A 12,004-nucleotide genomic window follows, 5' to 3' on the forward strand; every position below is an offset into this window, starting at 1 on the left:
TCATGTCAAATAAATGGACAGTCATTGTTATCTGTCGTCAGAGCCAGATAAAGTGGACCCAAACAGATCGGACCTCCAATATGTAGAAAACGAATCATTTTAGGGAATTACAATTTGGTTAAATAGTTGAGAAAATTGACACTACTCTAATGTCTAAAGTACCCTAAACATAACTCATTTTGGCTTTTTGAGTGTGACTACTAAGTGTCCTCTGGTTGCCTGGCAACTGCTCAGAGCCAAGAAACAATTGGAACCCCATCCAACTGGAAAAGTGGAAAAATGCCGATTTTTACACCTCAGTTTGTGTAATGAGACAGATTAAAAATAGTGTCTTAATTAGTGAGCTTGTTCCCAGTCTTCATGCTAAAACAGTTGATCATCCAACTCAAAAAAGAGAATTAGCACAATAATGTAGTCTATTCCCCAAATTGTTGAACGTGTGCTTTAGCCTAAGTCTTTTAAATCAGTGTTAAATGGTCTTAATGCCATGCTTGAAAGAATATCAGTTTCTATGAAGATATACGCAGAATTCAGATCAGTGCTGCGTGTGCGCGCCTCGGCATCCAGCATCGCTCCACCATCAACCCATTCGGGTTGTGCACGCGCACGCAGGGTCGCCACGGGGTGGTGGGAGGCGGGGGCGGAGCCAGTGGGCTGCTGCAGCTGTCCATGATTGTGTGGCTGGCAGAGAGGGTCCGGATCCGTGCGCGATGCAGCTATAGTCCCGCACCACTGTTCACCACTTAGAACCTGCTGGGATCGTTCGCGTTGCAGCGCATCACAGCCGACTGAAAGGTGAGGCCCGAAGGCGCGTTTCGGTCACGCGTTCGTCCTCGAGACACTTGCACCTTGCCCTTGAAAATTAGTGCTGACGATCCATCCCTGGTTTGCATCAAGAGCAGGCCGGGAAGCAAACCAACATGGATGCTGTGCGCTATAGCAGTGCTGCTGCTGATGCTCGCACAGAGATTACGCGCCTAGCATCGCAGTCCCAGACTCTTCTAATCCTTTTTATAGACCATTTACACTGGGATGTGATTCGTATCAAAGGGTATTTTGACACGCAATTGACAGAACAGACAGTTTTTTGGGGGGAAAATGTTGAAATGAGATGTGCAGGGATTCAAATAGACCAGATGACACCCATTCGGATGCAGCTGTATGGTCAGGAATGGCTTAATCTATTTTTATTTTTATTTTTCTCCCTTACTTGCAGCATCAATTTGCTGGATCCTTTTCCTCTTGCAGCATGACTGGCTGTGTGGATGTCAGTTACTGATTTACCCACAGCAGCAGAGGCAGTCAGTGGTGCCAAGGTGTCACAGTTACAGTAAAATCATGTAAATGGACAATTGGCACTGTGGAAATTAAATACATCCCATGCACGTGGCTGTTTAGCTTCCAAAAATGATATTTCAGTCAGAGCAGCTCAGGCTTTCCACGTATAAGTTGTTTGGACAGCGTTGGACCATCTGTTGGCTGCAGTCACCCAGGCCTCATTTCAGCCTGCTGTTTTCTATACAGATGCAAGTCATGATAAATGATCTGAACACAGCAGGTCTGGTCATGACACGCAGCCCAATCAATGCATGTGGTTTTCTTTGTGTGTGTGTGTGTGTGTCCAGCCTGTGGACGTGAGACATCATGGCTGAGCAGCAGAGACAGCGCTCTCTGTCCACCGCTGGGGAGTCTCTCTACCTAGTGCTGGGCGTTGAGAAGGTGGCAACACCCGATGATATTAAGAAATCTTACAGGTGAGGCATCCCTCTGGGACTTATTTGACTTAATATCCACAAAAATGTGTTTTAGAGCTCCAAAGATTAATCAACTAGCCTACTTGTCAAATATTAAATTAATCGGCAACTATTTTGATAATGGTTTGAGTAATCCTTCAAGTTAGAATTGTCAATCTTCTGATTCCAGCTATTTTTTTTATAACAGTAAACTTAATATCTTTGAGTTGTGGACAAAACAAGACATTTAAGGATGCCATCTTGGACTTGGGAAAACTGACCCTTCTCATAATTTTCTTAAATTTTAGTCTCTAATCGAGAAAATAATCAACAACGAAACGACTCATTCGTTGGAGCCCTACTGTGATTATAATGTTCTTTTGATAACTTTTTGCCGACTTTCTACACAGGAAACTGGCGTTGAAGTTCCACCCGGACAAGAACCCCGACAACCCCGAGGCGGCCGATAAGTTCAAGGAGATAAACAACGCTCATGCCATCCTGAATGACCCCACGAAGCGGAATATTTATGACAAATATGGTTCTCTGGGACTGTACGTGGCTGAGCAGTTTGGCGAGGAGAATGTCAACACTTACTTTGTCCTTTCAAGCTGGTGGGCGAAGGTAAGACTCTGTGACATATGGAATCAATTACTATTTGCTCTGATTTATTGTTTCTCGCTCACACGTTGACTTCTCTCTTCTCCCCGTGAATCTGCTTCTCTGCAGGCGCTGTTTGTATTCTGCGGCCTGGCCACCGGCTGCTACTTCTGTTGCTGCCTATGTTGCTGCTGTAACTGCTGCTGTGGCAAATGTAAACCCCGGCCTCGGGAGGGCCACGATCAGGACTTTTATGTGTCCCCCGAGGACCTGGAGGCTCAGCTGCAATCGGATGAGAGAGGTGAGACTGCCTCACCCGTGTCGCCGCTCCTGTTTTGAATTTGTAAGTGGGTTATCGACAAGAGGAGGCTGAACAATGTTGTTTCTGTTTGCGAAGTAGAGGCTGGGGGTGACCCTATAATGCTGCAACCATCCGCAACAGAGACCACCCAGTTAACATCGGATGGGCACCACTCCTACCACACCGACACCGGCTTCAACTAACCCCCCGTTCCCGTCCATCCCGGCCTGCGGTTCTGCCTGCTTCCCTGCTCCACCTCAGTGAGATGAAAGAAAGGGGAAATCCACTTCAGAAAGAGAGCCATGCGGCGGAGAGGGACTAGTAAGCATGGTCTATGAAAGGAACTAATGAAGTCCCATCCCTTATTCCCCTCCCTGATTGGTTCACAACTTATTCCCCCCGCCCACAGTACGAGAAGATAAGAGAAACAACTTAAGTTTCCGTTTAATTTCTTCTTCTTTTTGTATTTCTTGGCCTTTAACCGCACAGGTCACCTATCCCCCCCCCGTTCCCTCTCCCACACTTTGCATCATGGTGTAGCATGCACTGTTTATGAAACCGGTTCTCCACATTTTTCACATGTTTTGCGACGTTTTTACTTTGCGAGACTCACAATGTAGGTGCAATATGTTCATGTTCTCACAGTTCACACGGCGGAGAAGTAGGAGGTGGAGGACAGGTACAGTTTAGGAGATATAGTAGATATATATAGGTGAGAGGAGCCATGGCTCAGGGAGGTGAGATGCATTTGTTTTGCTGAGGGGATCAGTGTCATCATTAAACCTTCAAGAACAGAGTTGTCATGTATTCGTGCAATTTCCATTTCTGATTCATAGTTAATACCGTTTGAGTTAAAAATGCCACCTGCCCCTGTCAGACCTACAGCACGTCTTTGGCGCTGTGTTTTTTTTTTTTTTTTGCAGTGTGCTCCCCTGCGAGTACATGAATCACAAGGTTGTTGAGGCACAGAGCTTTATTTTTTCTTTCTTTTCTTTCATAAAAGCCTGATGACGTAATATTTTCTCCACTAGTTATTAATTGGTTTTGACTTTCTATTCCTTTGCCTCAGCTTTATTTCAGCTTGTCTTTGCAGGATGGAGACTACCTTCCTGTTATCTGCAGCACTGAAGAGGTCCTCATGACTGATTTCTGTTTTTTTAAGATACATTTTTTTATGTCTGGTCATAATTTCTCGCATTATACATCTGCTTATGGCAGGTTTCAGCCCAGGTGGATTAGTGTCACATTTTTATGTTGACTGTTTTCAGCCAATCCTAACAAGAGTTTTTGTTTCATTTTTTGTCGCTTTTTCGTCAAGTCATCAGATACATCTCATAGATCAAATCGGATAATTAATATTTAAGTGATGTAGTTTTTCATCGGTGGAGGAAATGTTCTTTTTTTTATCATTGGTTGGTAAAGCATCTACGTTATTGTAATAATACTATAACTTGCTGCTCTTTTTCTTTTTTGTTAGCCAATGGCAAACGTCATTCGTAACAGACATCACACCTAATCAAGACTGAAATATATTTATTTCATCGAATTATTGCAGGTTTTTTTTGTTTACTTATTGATCTCTCGGTATATGAAGCTCCAGGCAATCCAAGCGGTTGTGACGAGAGCTGTTAATAGGAGAAGTAGCGGATCTTTGTCAACGGCTGCCGGGGTTCGGAGAATGACACGTTTTTATCTCTGAGCTGTCTTTAAATATGTTAAGTAGTTAATGTGGTGTGGAAAAAAACCAAACCTGTCACACTCTTCATAGTTGGGCCGACTACAGAACATTGGGGATCTTTTAGGTAGTGAAGAGTATGACTTTCATCATGTTTTTAGTCCTTGTGTTCTCAGGACATTTTGTCCGATGCTGTGATCGTTTCTCATTGTCGACCTTTTTGAATCCGTGTAGAGTGAGAAGCTTGTCGGGCGTATCCTCCGGGAGCTCAGTGCTACAGGCAGCTCCACGTAAAACGACTCTAGATTTTTCATACTACTGAATTTGCATATATTAGTGCCACACATTTACAAATGTCATACATACATTGTCTTGAACCTCCTTGCCACTTTGTCCTTTTCATAAAAGCTAATAACGTGTTTCAATGGTTTACAATTGGTGAGCTCCTGTTGCCCACCCTCTGCTATTAACGGTATGGATGTTGACCTCTGTGGCCCTTGTACGATGTTTCCCGTAACCGTTGATGAAACATAGATGTTCCTGTCATGGCTTTTTAATCAAGATACTGAAAAACGCTACTGTTACTGTTCTAAGTTGAATGCACTGTGTGTTTTAAAAAAGAAAATACTAGAATTGATCAATGATCAGGAAACGCCTCCACAAAAAAGACAACATAGTATATAGTGTAACTATAGTGAAATGGTTATATGATGCATTTTTGGAATTTTATTTATTTCATACTTGATGATGGCTATTATTTTAACTGGTATGGTGTTGTAATGTAACCATTAAATTTAGCAAGGAATGGTTTAATGGTTTAATGGTTAAGGTCGCTTGTACATACACTTGGCCCATATAAAGTATAAACCTTAACGTTTATGTTGTAGCATGGTAATTGTGTGTCTGGAAGAAAACAAGTGGATCATTGATCTGAGTTGCTGTTGTTGAATAAATGTTGCTGAACATTTTGACTTGTAAGCCTCAGTTTGTATAGTTTGGAAAAGGTTTGAATCTGGCTGACTGGAGCCAAACAATGGATAAAGGGATCGAGCTTGGTCTGAAGAATGTTAAAAATATATGTATTAATACAAATATTACTGAACTTGTATCCTTCAGAATAAGGCACTTATTTATAAATATTTTTATTTTATTCATCTCTGCTGCGTTCATTGCTGGTCGCGGGGGCAGCAGCTCCAGCCGGGGACCCCAAACTTCCCTTTCCCGAGCCACATCAACCAGCTCCGACTGGGGGATCCCGAGTCGTTCCCAAGCCAGGTTGGAGATATAATCCCTCCACCTAGTCCTGGGTCTTCCCCAAGGCCTCCTCCCAGCTGGACATGCCGGGACCACCTCCCTAGGGAGGTGTCCCAGGAGGCATCCTTACAGACACCCAAACCACCTCAACTGGCTCCTTTCGATGCGAAGGAGCAGGGTCTCTACTCCGAGCTCCTCTCGGATGACTGAGCTTCTCACCCGATCTCTAAGGGAGACGCCACCCCCCCCTCAGAAAAAGTGAACAATTACAAGGTATGAATGAATAGTGTGTATATATAATTTATGTGCATATGTAAGGAATAAAGCACAACAATTTGTCGGAATATGCTTCTGACAAAAACATTAGCATAGATGTTTACACTGATTAATTTCCTACAATATAATTTAAGCAATATAGCTGAAGCCCAAGGCTCATTTTTGCATCTTTTTTTTATTATATTTTCCTATACAATCCTTTAAATAGCCCATCATATCAGCAATAATAGGTTTATTTATGTAGCACGGTACATTTAAAAACAGAGTTTACAACGTGCTATGACAGACGGAGCAAGGTAGAAAAAAAAAGAAGAATTCCAGAGATTATCAAAAGAAAACTGAGAGACCAGAAATATTAGGACAATAAATAAAAAATAAAAGACAAAAGGCTCAACACCTGGTAAAGAGAAGACAAAGATAATAAAAAAAGTATGCAATCAAGTCTATTTTGGTGCTTTGTGGGATTTTGAATGCTGAATGTATACTTAGCCAATGGAATCGCACACCGTCACACATATGACCAACATCTGTCCAATGATAGCTCCGGGATGCTCTGTGGGCCCGCCTCCTGTTCGTCTCAGAGTTGACCTGATTGGATGGTGACAGGGGATTTATGTAGCTAAACTGCGAGTCAAAACACTCCGAATTTGAGAGTGAGGCAGCGATGAACCGACCAGGTAAAATTATCTCACGTTGGTTTTACAGCACCTTGCAAGTCATTTTCACTAATATTCCGGTTAGCTTTAGTCGCCAGCTGACGTGTTTAGCTAACCCGATAGTGTGTTTGCGCTGCCGTCGACGCTAGCTAACGTTAGCTTAGCTCCGTGAGCAACAAGTCACGCTAGCTGTTCAGCTAGCGGAGTGGAGTTCAGCACTAAGGACAGCTCCAATTGCTATCTGTTACTGGTACAGAACTACTGCAGTTTTTAATTTATTTGACAATAATGTTATATAAAAATACACAACCATAAAAGTTATAACCTAAGGTAGCTATCTAACATTTATTCTAAGTTATCCAATATTTTCTTCATGCCTCCATGGGAGGTTTAAGGGGAACTACTATATCCATTAACCTCTCTACAAATGTATATTTATATGCCTATGTTCGTATATTGATATTTATTTACCCACACACTGTAATATAAGGGTGTCCTATATGTTGGTGACATATAGTGTTCCTATCTATCTCTCTATCTCTCTATCTATCTATCTATCTATCTATCTATGGTTCTTTGTAAGGTTTTGGTGGGGCTTCACCCTCCATTAGCCTCTCCACAAGCATAACAGAAAATGGATGCTCGACCTCGGATCTAACCGAGGAGGAAATAGACAACCTACGTTTTGAACTTGAAAAGGTGATTCAGCTGTTTTAAGCTATCAATTACCAAAAGTAAATAGGTTTAACAGCATCTGCTGCTCACTATTGTCTCTCTATTGATTCAACTGTTGTGTGTTTTTCTAGGTGGAGGAGGAAATTCAGACCTTGCGGCAGGTGCTTTTGGTCAGAGAAAAATATGCCGCGGACATCAAGAGGCAGCTTGGTATGAGCCCGCTGAGTAACATCAAACAGAATCTATCCAAAAGCTGGCAAGACGTCCAGATCTCAGCCCCGTAAGTGCACTGGAACCCTCATAAACATCATTTCATTATGAGGGCAAGGTCTGTTGGATGGCAAAAAACTCCACTACATACCTCCATAGTCTTACCTGGCTTATTACACCCGACGTGTGCTGTGACCGACCTTGTTACATAACCATGGAGAGCACACTGATGCTTGTCGTGCTCTCTGTCTTAAGTCACCTGTCACCTTAAGCATGTTCTGCTCTTGTTCCAGATATCTCAGAGCCTCTGCCACTTTGGAGGACATCAGTCACTCCAACATGTAAGTGTTGGTCATCATGTTGCATCCTATCCTGAAAAACTAAAACACGTGTACAGTACTGTATTTTAGCGCAGGGGTTTTCATTGATTTCATTATGTGCTCACATGTTAAAGAGGATTGTCTTCTAAGAAACAAGTGATGGGATTTTCAGAGCAAATAGGATCGGTGCTCTGTTAATAGCCTTACAGCCAGACTAAGCATAAGGAGCAGTAGTATTGAGAGGCAGGGCTAGTATCGTAGCCATTGACGTATATGAGCCTATCGTTAACTGCTGGATTTATGTTGTGAACATGTGTGGCTATAAACCTTTGTACTTTCTGTGTGTACTGTACTGTAAGTGTCCCATCCATACCTCCTTCTGCCTGTAGATACGTGAGGACACGGGAGGGTCTCTCTCATGCAGGCCAGGTGACAGCTTCTGCGATGTCCAACGTGGGCGTGACCATCACCAGGAGACTGTCACAGATGAGGTACTCTCAGGATTTGCCCAGGTCTTGTCTCTTGAAAAGAAAAGGTTGAATCATTTTAAAAATGTAGTAATGAGTCATAACAATAAAAAAAGGGCTTGAGTTCATAATAAAAACACCAAACTGTGCAGGTTAATAATACAGAAGGAGATAATACAGCCGATTGAGGTCACTGTTACAGGTTGGCGGACTCTAAAAGAAAACCTATTTCAAATTAATCAAATTAAACATTTAAAGAATATTCTAAGACAGAAGAACATTATAAAGCCATGCTTTGGCTTTCAGAAAATACCATGCCAGAGCATTTGATAGTACTTTTTTTAACAGTTAGGCCTTTTATCTCTGTCTTCTTGGATCTGCTCTAAACCCCAGAACCAGAAATTAAACACTTGTTTAATGTATTATGAGTGTAGGTGTAAGAACAGTACAGTCACTATAATAACTTACGGTTATAATAACTGACAATACATGACATAAATGCATGCAGTAAGATGACTAGACAGAGCCAACAGCACATCAGATGAAACACACATATTTCAGATAAAGCACAAACATATCATTTTAGGTTTCATATTATATATTTAACGAATAACACCAATAGCTTAAGGGATGAATACTCAGGTTTTTTATGGTCAACACATCCAATGAAAAGAGTAAAACCCACAATAAATATATCTGAATAACACATATTATCTTTATATCCATTATATTATCTTGATAATGATTATCTTGAGGTCTCCCTCGAAAAAGAGATTTCAATCTCAAGGGACTTCCTGGTTAAATAAAGGTTAAATAAAATAAACAATATACAGTGTAGCTTTTTCTACTGTGCCATAGAGCTCCATTGGTGTCCAAAAATGTATAAAAAAACATTAAATGTAAATGAGTCACACCAGGTGACCTGTACCTTCATTAACCTGAACACATACAAACATTGTTAAATTAGAATTTGAATTCGGCACAATCTGTTCTAGTCCTATGTTTGTGACACAAATTAATTGTTGGTTTTGGTCATATTATGGGATTTTTTACAGCAAGAAAAAATCAAATAAGGCCTGCCTTTTAAGCAATTGATGTCAGCCCTCATTGACTGATCATTGCAGGACACATTTTTAAGTGATTCTCCACCTAAAGCAGTCTTTTTAGTATCAGACATTTCCCACTTTATGGTTGAAAAGTGTCTGTAAACGGTTTGGAATTCAGGCCTATACCACAGTGTAGAAATACCTATATACAATTAATATTCTAAAATGGAAATGCAACAGTATTTGTTCAAATATATTAGATTAATAATCTGAATCTGCAACGTGACTAGTAACTACAGCTTTAAAACAAATTGAGTAAAAAGTACAGTATTTCCCTCTGAAATAATTAAAAGAATAAAGTAGCATAAAATGGAAAAAGTCCAGTTAAGTGGGATGAGTGGTGACAGATTTTTTTGGAGGATCACTTTAAGTTTGAAGGCCACCATCTTGTGTTGTTTGTTCAGCCAGAAGCTGGTGTGACGTTATCTGTGTCTGTTTTTATCTCAACAGAGCTCTGCCTCTTCCGAGCCCACCACGGTAAGACTGTGTGTGTGTGTGTGTGTGTGTGTGTGTGTGTGCAGTTACTGATCTCTACCCATCTTCTGTAATAGACGACACAAAAGTAGGGGTGAAATCATAAGTCGATTAATCAGTTGATTGATTTTGGGAGTCATCAAGACAAATATGAAGGAGAAATACTAAACAATTGTTGTTTTCTGATTTTCTTCAGTTTTATATTTCTTAAATCAAGTATGTTTGGGCTTTAGGGTCACTATTGTGAAAGATCCTTTCTGTTCTGAACCCTACCAAAAGATATATAAATTATGACTAAATTATAAGGTTTGTACGATAATGCTTTTGCTGAGTATAATCTTTTAAACTTTACTATTAATGTTCATACTCCATTCTCTCTTCTGCATCTCTAATGTGACACCCAGCACCCTGAGCCACACCATGAGTGTGCCAACCATGAGGTAAAACATCACTGCTATTTACTGCTGACTGTTGTATTTGTGTGCACACAAATGGAGGTCATGTTCACTTAGATATGAAGATGCCGATTTAAAACAATTAAAAGAAATACAGACATTTCATTCATGTCTGGTTATGGGTTATGGATCAAAGTAGCAGCTTGTCAAATATTCTCTGTGTAATTTATCTTTACATTTCTCATTCTCTTCCCATATTTTGTAGACATTCCTCTACGTTCAAGTCTTTTGAGGAAATGGTCGGAAATGTGAAGGTGAGGTTGTCCAAACCAGCTGTCACGCGCTGCTCTTACTTTGTAGATTATTGAGTGTTAATCACTTCTTACCTGTCTGGATCACACAGGACAAGGTGAGTGGCAGTCGGACAATGGATAATGGAAACACCTCTGGGTTTGAAAGGCGATCCTCACGCACATGAGAAAGAACCTTCCCCCATATCAAACATATATTTTTTCATACCTTGAAAAGTTATGAGAGAATGCTTACTCCCTTGTCTGTGTGAATTCGCTCACTGTTATGTTCTACTGTTGTATTAATACAATATGACTAATAGAATATATGACATTATTTAAAACTTAAATGTAAAATAGTCTTTTACTATGTGAATATGTAATATTTCTGCATGTTGGATAAATGCAATTTAAGAGTTGTGTATTTGGACATGTAAGTCCAGTAAACCCATCATCTTAAAAAAAGTTGCATTAGGCATTCATTGGCATTAATTGTGACAAAATATCACAAACAAGAAGTATTTTTGTACTTTAAGATTTTTCAATTAAAGTCAACTGAATAGTGTGTGGTTTTGTGTCGTTGATGGTCACACACATGCATTTCATTTACTAAGACTGGTTTTGTTAAATACATTTCCTGCTGACATTTTTGAGAGAAAATGTCTCTTAAGCCTAGGCTACTGTCAGTGTTGGCCTTATTCTATATCGAGCCTTTGGGTGGCGCTAGAGGCTTTGTTTTGTTTAGAATACGGAAACTGGATGCAAGTGTCCCAACTAACTGCTTTGAATCATTTAGTCTTTTTTTGCAATCAGAAGCTGATACTCCTAGAAGAAAAATAACTGAATCTCAAGAACCTAATGTTGGACTATATATGAAGTAGCCTACAACAAAATTAGAGTTACATTTATGTCATCTGATTGTGATCGCGTGCAACATTAAGTGCAATTGCTACTACTATTGATATTATTTATACACGTGTAACATGCTTAAATAGAGGTAGCATAACAAAACTGTAAGCAATAAAAAGCGAGTTCCCTGACCGGGAATCGAACCCGGGCCGCGGCGGTGAGAGCGCCGAATCCTAACCACTAGACCACCAGGGAAGGCTGCATTCATTCAACACCATATAATTTTTAAACGCGAGATGTAAGCTCAGGCTTAGTGTATATGGGCGTTACACGCTGAGTTGACTTCAATGGGATTAGTTAGCTAACATTCCATAAGGGTTGAATGGTTGAATCCACGGGTTATTGTTAAACTGATCCTGTTTCACCTGCAAAACAATGGGTTAACGCTAGCAATAATTTACGGACTAAGCACAGTAGCCTATCGTTGACTAGCGTCCAACAACGTTTTGTGACGTTGCTGGAAGAATAAAGTTAAACGAATAGATACGTATGTCGTAAAGATGAACTGAACTGGAATTGGAATAATGGTGATATTACAGATGTAATTTATTTCTTTTCATTGGTACAATTATTAAAATGGGTGAACTCCGTGGCTAACTAGCATTAGCAGCGCAGCCGTACTGTATTGCCCCTTGCTGCAGTAATGAATTTTATAGGGACGAG

General features: G+C 40.5%; 2 protein-coding genes and 1 non-coding gene across 6 annotated transcripts; 2 read left to right on the forward strand and 1 right to left on the reverse strand.

Annotated features, from left to right (window-relative positions):
* Positions 1–552: 552 nt before the first annotated feature.
* LOC117947037 (dnaJ homolog subfamily C member 5-like) lies at positions 553–5,277 on the forward strand. 4 transcript variants are annotated; one of them, XM_034875590.1, is made up of 5 exons: positions 553–795; positions 1,626–1,754; positions 2,144–2,357; positions 2,463–2,634; positions 2,731–5,277. In XM_034875590.1, the coding sequence occupies exons 2-5, from the start codon at positions 1,645–1,647 to the stop codon at positions 2,835–2,837; spliced, it is 603 nt and encodes a 200-aa protein (XP_034731481.1). In that variant the 5' UTR covers positions 553–795; positions 1,626–1,644; the 3' UTR covers positions 2,838–5,277. The 4 variants fall into 4 exon arrangements, with proteins under 4 accessions (XP_034731481.1, XP_034731484.1, XP_034731482.1 ...); XM_034875593.1 differs by having other exon boundaries at positions 2,734–5,277; XM_034875591.1 differs by having other exon boundaries at positions 658–808.
* A 1,120-nt stretch (positions 5,278–6,397) lies between these two features.
* Positions 6,398–10,640, forward strand: LOC117947036 (tumor protein D54-like). Its single transcript, XM_034875589.1, has 9 exons — positions 6,398–6,516; positions 7,079–7,194; positions 7,302–7,450; positions 7,674–7,721; positions 8,090–8,191; positions 9,724–9,750; positions 10,152–10,187; positions 10,408–10,456; positions 10,546–10,640. Exons 1-9 carry the CDS (start codon positions 6,504–6,506, stop codon positions 10,618–10,620), a joined length of 615 nt encoding a protein of 204 aa, XP_034731480.1. The 5' UTR covers positions 6,398–6,503; the 3' UTR covers positions 10,621–10,640.
* Positions 10,641–11,464: 824 nt separating this feature from the next.
* Positions 11,465–11,536, reverse strand: trnae-cuc. The gene has a single exon. It is a non-coding gene; the product is annotated as a tRNA-Glu (tRNA).
* Positions 11,537–12,004: the final 468 nt, after the last annotated feature.

Source organism: Etheostoma cragini, chromosome 7, assembly GCF_013103735.1.
Source record: "Etheostoma cragini isolate CJK2018 chromosome 7, CSU_Ecrag_1.0, whole genome shotgun sequence".
NCBI lineage: Eukaryota > Metazoa > Chordata > Actinopteri > Perciformes > Percidae > Etheostoma > Etheostoma cragini.

Bases quoted from the DNA above. Each gene is read 5' to 3' on its own strand.
- LOC117947037 (XM_034875590.1), top strand. From the start codon at position 1,645: ATGGCTGAGCAGCAGAGACAGCGCTCTCTGTCCACCGCTGGGGAGTCT. The intron at 2,358-2,462 runs GTAAGACTCTGT...GCTTCTCTGCAG, and splicing joins TTTCAAGCTGGTGGGCGAAG to GCGCTGTTTGTATTCTGCGG. The intron at 2,635-2,730 runs GTGAGACTGCCT...CTGTTTGCGAAG, and splicing joins GCTGCAATCGGATGAGAGAG to TAGAGGCTGGGGGTGACCCT.
- LOC117947036 (XM_034875589.1), top strand. The intron at 7,195-7,301 runs GTGATTCAGCTG...GTGTTTTTCTAG, and splicing joins TACGTTTTGAACTTGAAAAG to GTGGAGGAGGAAATTCAGAC. The intron at 10,457-10,545 runs GTGAGGTTGTCC...TGGATCACACAG, and splicing joins AAATGGTCGGAAATGTGAAG to GACAAGGTGAGTGGCAGTCG.